Source organism: Peromyscus californicus, unplaced genomic scaffold, assembly GCF_007827085.1.
Source record: "Peromyscus californicus insignis strain IS unplaced genomic scaffold, ASM782708v3 Scaffold_5__1_contigs__length_169319896, whole genome shotgun sequence".
Classification (NCBI taxonomy): Eukaryota; Metazoa; Chordata; class Mammalia; order Rodentia; family Cricetidae; genus Peromyscus; species Peromyscus californicus.
Genome location: NW_026294573.1, coordinates 24,319,027 through 24,329,236, shown reverse-complemented (window position 1 = coordinate 24,329,236; position 10,210 = coordinate 24,319,027). Strand labels below are relative to the sequence as shown.

Here is a 10,210-nt window from a genome sequence, read left to right as displayed (position 1 = left end):
AGTAATGTGCACTCCTCCGCTCCTCATCCCTCCTCTTCCTCTTTCTGTCACGGTCTCATGTCCTCCAAGGCTGTCCTCAGATTTGCTACCTAACCCAATGATAACCTAGAACTCAGGTCCTCGAGCCTCCATCTCCCAAGTGCTGGGATCACAAGCCTATGCCCTCGTCCCCAGCTTTAGGACAGTTCTGTCATCAGCTGGCCACCCTGGCTCTGACTTGACATTCTCACCTTGAAGAGTCCAAGACACTGTAAATATCAATACTTTGGTTTTATTTTAAAACAGTGAAAAGAAAAATAAATATATTTAAAGACTAAGAAAACGGTACTGGGGGTTTTGGAAAGGTACAGCCAGAATGGAGGCCAGGGAGATGGGCAGAAACAACCAAAAAGAAAAGGATAAGAAAATGGGAATGAGGTTGGGTAGTAGGAAGATTGGGGTGTCTTAGCTCCTGTGGTCTTGGGCTGACGGACCAGGGGCCTGGGATCTACACTCCCTGAAGTTTTCAAACCAGGCCCTATCCAGTTCCAGCTTTGACGTCTGGGACCTCCACCAGCCTCGCTCACACATCTTTGGCTCCCATGTGGGGTGCAGCCTTAGCGGATCTGTGTGTGTGTGTGGATTAGCACCTGTTGCCCTGACTGCCCCCAAGGCTTCATCGGGGGTGGCCCCTAAGGCCTCTTCCACGGCTGTGGATCCTGCCCAGTGGCTGCGACTCATTAATGCCCCATGTCCTCCATTCCCACACGGCCCCAGACGCCTAGCACGAAGCTCTCAATGTCACACTCGTTGGTGCCACGCACGATTCGGAAGTGGCCCCTCTCACCCCACCAGGGGCCCCATGAGTTGGCAGCAGTCTGGAAGTGAAAAGGGAAGAGACATGAGGCAAGGGATAGGGAAGGGACCGAGAGGGCGGGGGACGTGGGGCTCAGCCTTGCACCAGGGACTCACCCAGTACTTTATTGTCTTTCCGTCTGGCAGTTTCTCTTCTCCCCACCTAGTGGCAAAGCAAGAGGGAAGAGGTGCTGATCACACAGGTCTCAGCACCCACCCTCCAGAACATAGCATCCCTCACCCTCCCGTCACTTCTGAAATCTGAGTGCAGCCAGGGACCTGATGAGTGTCTGCCTCTCTTTGAACAGCCTCAGTCACTCCGTGAGTTGGCCAGAGTTGGGACAAGCGCTGAGTAACCCTTGAGGGTTTTCCTGGTTTTGTTTGGTTGGTTTTTTTGAGACAAGGTCTCACGTAGCCCAGTCTGGACTTGGAGTTGCTCTGTCAAGACTAACTCCTGGCCCCTCTTCTGCCACCATCCCCCCAGTGCTGAGATTACAGGGGTGTTCCATTCTCGTCTCTATTTCAAGGGGACCTGGTTAGTTGCTCCCAGACACTCTTCAGAGCTCCCCGCTGTCCGTGCCCCCCTGGAACCAGCCTCTCCTCTCCGGGTCTGTTCTCTCTTTGGCAGTGGGATGAGGGGAGAAGCAGCCTCAGCTCCACGGAGAACACAAGGATTTCCAGAGAATTCCCAGTGTAAACCACCCGCGGCTCCTAGTCCTGTCTGCCCACAGGAACCTCACCCTGTGATCTTGACTGAGTGAGTTCCATGTCTGCGGTATTGCTGCGGCCTCCCCTGGCTTACAGGTGTGTGGCTGTAGACGCCACTCTGGTACAAGAAGAAATCCTCGTGTACTTCCATGAGTGCTGTGGACAGAGAAAGAGATGGCGCCCAGCCCATTAGTGCAGGCTCTGATGTTGAGCATCTGGACACCAGGGCCTCATGTTAGAGACTGATTTCTCCAGGGGCTTCCTGCAAGGAATGGGGAATGGACCCTCCACTCCTGTTCCAACTGCCCCGGGTGCCTAAAGCTGTGGCAACCCCTTGGGCCCTGTGCCCAACCTCCAGCAGGAAGTTTTTGGAACCAGGGAGAGGCTAGGGGTATTTACCTTGAACGGGGCCATTCTCCATTAGCTCCTTCATAATCCCCTTCTCCTGCGGAGGAAGATCCATCGAGGGAAGATTTAGCCGACCAAACCCCCAACTCTTGCATCTGCCCTCCCCCATGTTTGTTTCAGACTTACATCAGAGCTCAGGCGGTAGGCAGGCGTGACCTGGTAGATGTCATTGGAATCAACCTGACTATTGGGGCAGCGGGAAGTGGCCTGGCGCTTGCCCCGCCCCATGGCGCGACTGTGCATCATACATCGAGGAGAGGTACTGGCTTCGTTCTGCTCACGGCCCGAGAATGGGTAACAGTTGTCAGATACCACCCTGAAGAAGGGAGCAAAGGTCAAGATGCTGTGGCACCAGAAAGCCCGGGCTCTGCAGGGGTGCCTCGTCTTCTTCCAGCCCGTAACCCCTGTCACATACCCTCGGCGCCGCAGGAACCACCAAGCACCATCGAGCCGCCCACCTCGGCAGCCCTGCTGGTGGTGGGTATCACAGGACAACAGGTTCTGTGGTGACAGGATGGGTGTCATGTGTCCCAGAGAATGGATGGAGACCCGGTCCGATGCAACAGCTGGTGGGAAAGTCAACAAGGGCTGTCAGAGGCCAGGCCACGGCCCTCCTCTCTGGTGCCAGTTCTGCCCCTGGACACACCTGCTGTGGAGAAAGCCCAGGAGCCTGCACAGTTGCCCTGGTCCAGGGGCTCATGGATCAGGTTGGGCCACTTCTCAGAAGCCTCAAAGGCAGTGGGTAGTACTTCCCCTTGGCCTAGCACCGTCTGTAAAACAATAGTGATGCCACTTGCTTCCTAGCCTGGCCCTGCTGTCCCTCGAGCCCAGGCTCTGGAGGGCTGTTGAAAGTCCAGAGCCTCCAGCAGTTGGTTCTGGAGCTGTCCTGGGGTGCAGGGAGAGTGCTAGTTACAACCGACTTTGGACTTGAGTGGGGTCCCTCAAAGATCACACAGGGGTTATGAGGCCGACTCAACAAAGGAAGCCAGCAGCTGGGATGCCCAGGCCAGGGCGGCCAGCTTCCCACTCTCACCTCCTGCCACTTTTCTTGGTAACCTTCTGATCAGCCACACCCTCCTTCCTGCCATGGCAATGGCCTCCAAGCCCCAAAGGACTGGGGCTGGAAGAGAAGTCAAGTCCCGTGACCAGGCAGGCGGCCAAGACAAACAGCAGAAAATAGCAAGCAGGTCCCAGGGAGAAAGGCAGGGCCAGGGGCTGGTCACCCTGGCCTTGAGCAGAAGTCCCCTGGCCTCTCCCGTCTGCTTTGATGGACAGCACAAGACCCACCCAAGCCTGCTGCATGGAGTCTTCACCTGCCCCCACTCCCCCTCTGACTGGTGGGGTCTGGTGAGAAAACAGAACCCTCCTCCTCCCTGGGGGCTTCACTGAGTCGGCATTTTTTTCCCGAGAATTGTTGCTTTCTGGCCAGAGCTGGAAGAGTGTCCGTCCCTCTTTTCCTAAAAATACCAAGGTGACCCCCTGACCCCTTGGGTCTTGACCCAGCTGTACTGGGACCAACAGCATTTTTCCCAGGCCGGGGAGGCAGGAGGGGCTGCTGCCAGAAACCAGAGGAGGCACTGATATGCCCAGGGACACACAGCCTCGTCCTAGGGGATCGGCCCTCGGCAGAACAAGATAAGGTACATCATCCTTGCTGTGCTAAGCCATTGGGAGAGAGATGGTGGGGATGTGGGCAAGGGAAGACTTACATAAATCTCATTCATATTCATGACAGAGGAAGATGGGCGGATTGTGCCCAGGCGGTAGCGAATGCCCTCATCCAGGGTCATGCCCCAGAAGGCACTATGGTTGCCAGCCTGCCACCTGGAGGAGAGAAGGTGAAGAGAAATCACAGACCTGGCAAGGCCACAAGATGGCTACAAGGGACAGAGAAGTAAAATCTAGTGTGTTTGCCTAGCACAATGACCACGTCTGATGATCATATATGTGAACATGCATGTGCATTCCTATGCCCACCAAGGCCGTGCCCAGAGCCTCTTACCCATAGTTGCCCCGATTGATGGCATTTATCATGTCCGGGTCCACTAGACATGGTTCCTGGTCACACTCCCACTGCCCTTTCTCCTGGCAGGTGCTGGTAAGGAAAAAAAAAAAAAGGCAAGAAAGAAGGCATGAATGTTGGGAGTCCCTGAGGAACTTCCGAGGTTCACATGGGGTCTGGGATTCTGTACCAGCAACTATAGTCCAGCGCCTGCATGATCCCAAGCAGCCTGGTGGTTTTGTTACTCAAGTTCACAATTCTTTTGTTTGGTGAGTTTGGTTTGGTTTTAGAGACAGAGTTTCTCTGTGTTGTTCTGGCCATCCTGGAACTCACTCTGTAGCCCAGGCTGGCCTTGAACTCACAGAGATCGGTCTGCCTCTGCCTCCTCAGTGCTAGGATTAAAGACGTGCACCACCACCGCCCAGGAAGGTCACAGTTCTTAAGTTCATCCCCTCTATCCAGAATCCCAATGCTCCTCAACATCCCCATCCTGAGGACGTAGCAACAGGTTCTACTTAATGTGGCTCAAAGTGAGTTCCAGCTCCTGTTACTTCCTGCATCTCAGACTCAAAACCTGGAGTCACCTTTGACCCCTCACCTGCCGATCCTGCCACACCTTAACACAAACTCAGGATCCGGACTGTGCCTCATTCTCTCCATAGCCACCTCCATCCAACGACCTTTCACCTGACTATGCTGTCGTCTCCTTGTCCTGGCCTCTGGCCCCGCCCTCCGCCACCCCACATCCTAGAAGTATATTTTTAAATTGGTGGCCACAGCCATCCTGTTAAGCCTAAGTCATGTCATTCCTCTGCTCCAACCCTCCGTTGGCTTCACACCATAGAATAAGAGCCAAAGTCCTTCACGGTGACAAGCCTTGTGTGACCTGTTCTCCTGTCCCGTCTGACCCCTACTCCTCCCGGGCCTGGATTCCAGCCACAGTGGTTGTTCATACCTGCCAAACTCCTGCCCAGGGCCTTTGAGCTGCTCTTCCAACCATCTTCCATGGCTCCCTCTCATTTTCTGCAATTCCTCGTTCCAATGTCTCCTCCCAGGGATGCTTTCTCTGGTCATCCTATCTTAAAACTCAGTGCCCTCCACACTCTCTGCCCACTTCCCTGACTTACAGTGGCCCTTAGCCACCAGTATCTGGGGTCCTGCCAGTGTTTATACTGCCTTCATTTTTCCTTTTCTTCTGACAGCGTCAATCATGTAGCTGAAGTTGGCCATGAACTCATTATGTTGCCCACGAATGGTCTTGACCTTCTGTACCATCACGCCCACTTTTATGTGGTTTCTCACCTGCAAGGCCAGCACTGTGCCAACTGAGCCCCATCCCCTGCCCACTTGTCCCCATTTCCTCATAAACTCTTAGGACACTTGCAGGGGTTAGGGGAGAAAAAAGTAGTGCATGGTGAGCATCCAGTAAATATTTGTTTTTATTGTCCTTCAGACTAAACCTGGGGCCTTATGGATGTTAAGCAAATGCTCTTCCCTGGGCCACACCTTTGGACCCCTTTTGTTGAGAAAGGGTGTCACTAAATTGTTCAGGCTGGCCTTGAAAATTACTCTGGAGTTCTGCGACCTTTGCACTTGGCATCCTCCTGCCTCAGCATCCAGCATAGCTAGGATTATCGGCCTGCATTCTAGTAAATATCTGTTGACTTAAATGGATGACCTAGGCAGCACAGCCAAGTGGCTAAGAATGACTTTAGAGTTCAGCTCCCGAGTTCTGATCCTGCTAGCCTGTTTTGTAGCCCTGAGGAGGTTATTTTAAAGCTCCACCCCTCTATCTGTGTTCTTATCTGTAAAGTGAGGACAATATGTAGTGCCACTTTCCAGGGATTTAATGGCAGGCCTCTGAAGGGCTTGGCCCATTGTGGACACTTTTGGCTATTGTTCATGCTCCAGGAACCCTGCCCACCCCCCCCGCCCCTTCTCCTGCTCATATCGAGCCGGCCACACCTCTGGATGTGTAATGGCATCTCAAATTAAAGCCTGGTCTGCTCCTCCCACTGTCCTTGTCTGAGAACATGGCACCCAGCTGTCCGGTGCCAGGGTCTGTGGGGAACCTTCCATGTTCCCCGTCAGTGCATGCCAAAGGCACACATCATGAACCCATCTTCCTGCCCTTCCTCCTCTGCTGACACCCCACCCACTCCAGGCCAACTCACTCAGCCATCCCTTTCCCAGATGCTCTGAGGCCAGACAGACCCATGAGCGATGCCACTTAGTCTTAAGGAACTTCCCTTAGATGCCCAGAAGTTGGGACACGGCTGAGCCTTCTCCAGTCTCTGATGCTTGAGGGTCTCACCAAGAAGACCTTACCCTACCTTGGCCTTCCCCTAAGTGGTGTCGCCCCACCCCATGCATAGGTCCCTTGTTTGTTTTCTACTCCATCATAAAGCTCTGAGCAGCCTTCCTTCTGCCCTCGTGCCCTCCTCACTCTAAACCGGGGATGCCCCCACCTCCCCTCCCTACATAACACCCATTGCAACTTGTCGTAACATCTGTGTGGCTTTTGCTTTTCCACGTCCTTCACTGTGAACTACAAGCTCCCATGGGTCAAGGCCTGTGCCTGCCTCCTTCCAGCTGTACCTCTGGGGCCCAACACAGTGCCCGCAACACAGTAGGTCTTCAGTAATTAGGCATCAGCTGGAGGCTTGAATTCTAGGCATTCTACGACGCTTTTACAAGCTCATAACTCTGCTATTACAAGATTCTAAACAGCCTCCTTCCAGGCAACCCAGGGCACCCGCCTACAGTGCCACCTTATAAGGAGCCTCAAGGGGAGCCAAGCCCCAATATGGCTGGCTCTCTAGCCCCAGAACCAGCGGGCGGTGCTCAAGAGAGCTGGAGGGGCCCGTGGGGGTAGGGAGGCCCCTCTTCAACCTTCCTCAACAGCCCTTGGGCCCTGCAGAAGCATCCCTCGTGGAGATGTCCGGGTTGGAAGGCACATAGACAGACAGTCTTCCACTCTCAAGTGGGATACGCAGGGCATTCAGCCACCAGGACCTGTCCTGAAGGGGTCAGCCAATGCTTTCCTGTCCCCGTCTCTTGAGCCCCAGGGCCATTCAGCAGGTCTAGACAAGACCGGTAGCAGCAGGTCCCGGCATTCCAGAGGGGCCTGGGACAGCAGTGGAAATGTTAACCCGTTGGCAACCACCCTATCAGAGCAGCAGAATTCTGCAGACACGCCCCGCCCTTCTGAGCACACACACACACACACCCTTCCCTCACCCAGACACACGCCAGCACCCACGCATACACGTACACAAGGTCCCCATTCCCACAGTGACCCTGGCACCCCTCACCCAGTGAGGCAAAGGCAACAGCTATGTGCAATGCATTCCGAAAAGTTTCTTTCTCCCTGGGGCCTCCCAATGCAGGCAGAGGGAGGGGTGGGGCAGGCTCCGGGCAGCAGAGACCCCACTGTTTCCAGTAAGGCCTCCACATTTCCCACCTGCTCCACTTCCCAGCTCAGACTGAGGATGAGATATCCATGTCCCCTTCCTCCTGCTGCCAGGAACAGGGGTTCGAGGGTAGGGAGAGGGTACATTCCAGGGAAGGCCCTGCTGCAGGCCACTGGCTGGTGGCCAGCTCAGTCATCCCTGGCCCTCAGCCCGCCCAGGACAGCGGATGCTGCATCAGAGGTTTCCTTCCTGGCGTCCCCTTCTTGGACGCTCCCTTGACAGCGGGACAAGCTGGGAGGGAGGCAGCCCAAACCAGGAGGGGTGGAGAAAAACTCCTGGCTTAGGTGTGGCACCCAGCCAGACCACCATGGCTGACCATTCCTAGGCTTGGGACTAGAATCCTATTGTATGAGATGGTGTGGTCAGTTTGAAAGTTTCCATATTACAGATGAGGACACTGAGGCCCATAGCACAAAAAAAAAGGACATCCTCAGGAAATGGGTGACAGACAGGGTTTGGCACCAAGTCTGTTGGGCACGTGGCACTCCAAGTGAGCCCACCCAGTCTCCCGAACTCACCATCGATTGCAGTTGTCCCAGTAGGTTCCAAAGACTGGGTAGATGCGGCCTCCATGCATGCACCCTACGGGAGGAAGGGGAGAGAAATAGAGCTGAGGTAACCAGGACCTTGAGGCCAGGCAGCCCAGCACCTTCCCAGCTCATCTGAATCACTCGCCAACCCCAACTCTCACTGAATCTAAGGACAAACTGGATCTTAGGACCTCTGCAGGTCCCCACGCCAACTGCCACATGGGAGCTGTTCAGGAACTCCGGCTTGGGTCCGTGTTGTTTTACCTGGATGCCAGCCATGACATTCCTGGTACCCTTTGTCACTCAAATGAGTTGAGACTTGCACGTGGGGCATGGAAGGAGCTTGAGGAAAGAAACTGAAACCCAGGGTAGGTAAGCAACTCCTTTAAGATAGCACAGCATTTTTGAGATAGCAACCCAGACACGGGTTCTCCTTAAGCCCAAAGCCTGTGGGAAGGACTTCCCCTTGATTCTCCTACTGAAGCAGGGTGGTGCAGGGAAAGATCATGTTCAGGGAAAGGGCACGTGCAGGTGAAGGGAGGAGCAGATTTAGTCACCCGATAGCATGGCCAATCTTAGAGGTACAGAATCCTAAGCGAAGGTAAAAATCGCCTAAGACAACCTGGCCAGCTCCTGTGTGCGCTATCAGCCCCAGGGTGAGTCAGCAGGCGCGGCACCACCTTCCCTATAGCGACTGGGAGATAGGGCTGAAGCCTGCCTGCCCTGCCCTTCGGCCACCTTAGTCCCCACAGGATCTTTTTTCAGTGTTGCTTGAGAGAGTCAAGTAAGACCACAGGAGGGACTTCCAAAGGGACAGGGGATAGGGGGAGGATTTCTTTCCCAGACTTTTCAAAGCCTGGAAATGTCCATTATCAGCCTTGTTCCTGAGTTTGCTGAGACTGACAAGGTGGCCACCCTCCTGGCTATCCTGGAGCCCACCTTGGATGGGAGGGAAGGGGGGTGGCACCCCGAGGCAGAAGTCCCAGAAGTCAGGGCAGCAGTCTGAGACGGTGCGGTTGCAGAAGAGGTCGCAGTAACAGGTGGCTCCCAGGTAGGGCAAGGCGCAGTCGTCAGCTCGGCCACGACAGCACATGTCCCGCTCTTGGCAGTACCGGCCACCAGCGTCCCGGATGCCCCGCAGGTGCAGCCCTGGCGCCAACTCCCTGCGCCAGCGACTCCGCCTGGCTTCCAGGGCAGCCTGGCCAGCCAGCAGAAGCAACAGCAGCCCCAGCCGACATCCCCACATGGTGCCTCCTGGCCGGGAGAGGACAGAGGTCAGGGGTCAGAGGCGTTGGGTTCTCGAGACTCCTTTACACACATCAAGGGTGGGTCCTCCCTACTCCCTACACGTGTCCTGGAACCTTCCCAGGAGGCTCAGCGAAGCGAACCATGGGACCCTGATTCCTGACTCCCCTGTCCCCTTGAGGTACTAGGTGTCAGTCTGCTCCTGGGGACAAGGGGACATGCAAGAAGTGGGTCCCCTCCCTGACTTGTCCAGGGACTGTCAAGGACAAGGAAACGGGAACAGTGACATTCCCAACACACATTCTTCTCTCCTGCCCTTGGTTCCTCTACCCCTCTGACGTAGTTGACTTCGATTTCTTGGCTCCATGTCTTCCTGGTCCCCCTTCGGCCACCTCCTGATGTGTCCTGTCCTGTCTCCTGGCCTCTGTGTCCCTCTGACCCTCTCTTTTGTGCCTCTCTACCCTAAGTCCTGCTCCCTCTGTGTGCCCCCCTTCCTCCCTGCTCCTTCTCTCGACGCCCTCTGCCCTCTGATCGGGGAGAGTCCCTACCTGGCGAGGGGTGTGGGCTGGACCCAGGCTGCCCTGCGCGCCTCCGCCTCCAAGCCCGAGACTGCCAGACCCAGGCAAGTGAGGAGCGCAGGGCGGGACGCTTTTTGTACCGCCCTGCCGGCAGCACCCGCCCCAACCAGGGACCGCGGGAGGGCGGGGCCGCTTGCTGGTACCTGAAGTAGCCCTCAGCTCCGGACTAGGGAGCAGCTTAAGGACAATGAGCACATGATTGCCTTCCTTGGGGGTGGGGGGTGTCTCTTGTCAGTGGAAACCTCTCCTTCAGGAGCAGAACTGCAGCTCGGGGGGAAAAAGGATTGTGGACTGACACTAGGAAGGACTTTCCAACCGATTTTACAACGAGGCAGAAAAGGTGTGCTGAAGGGGAGCTAAGAGACCGCTGAGGTCAGAGTTTAGGACATGATAGAAACTGGGAGCTAGGGGCAAAAATCTCCAAGCCACCCC

At 55.5% G+C, this 10,210-nt stretch overlaps 1 protein-coding gene across 1 annotated transcript; it reads right to left on the bottom strand.

Annotated features, from left to right (window-relative positions):
* Positions 1-251: 251 nt before the first annotated feature.
* Tinagl1 (tubulointerstitial nephritis antigen like 1) lies at positions 252-9,845 on the bottom strand. The gene is made up of 12 exons (XM_052718184.1): positions 9,749-9,845; positions 8,895-9,209; positions 7,944-8,007; positions 3,953-4,045; positions 3,660-3,774; positions 2,597-2,720; positions 2,366-2,516; positions 2,077-2,266; positions 1,942-1,987; positions 1,575-1,698; positions 952-997; positions 252-857 (listed from the first exon to the last, which is right to left on the bottom strand). Exons 2-12 carry the CDS (start codon positions 9,199-9,201, stop codon positions 720-722), a joined length of 1,398 nt encoding a protein of 465 aa, XP_052574144.1. The 5' UTR covers positions 9,202-9,209; positions 9,749-9,845; the 3' UTR covers positions 252-719.
* Between the last annotated feature and the right edge of the window lie 365 nt (positions 9,846-10,210).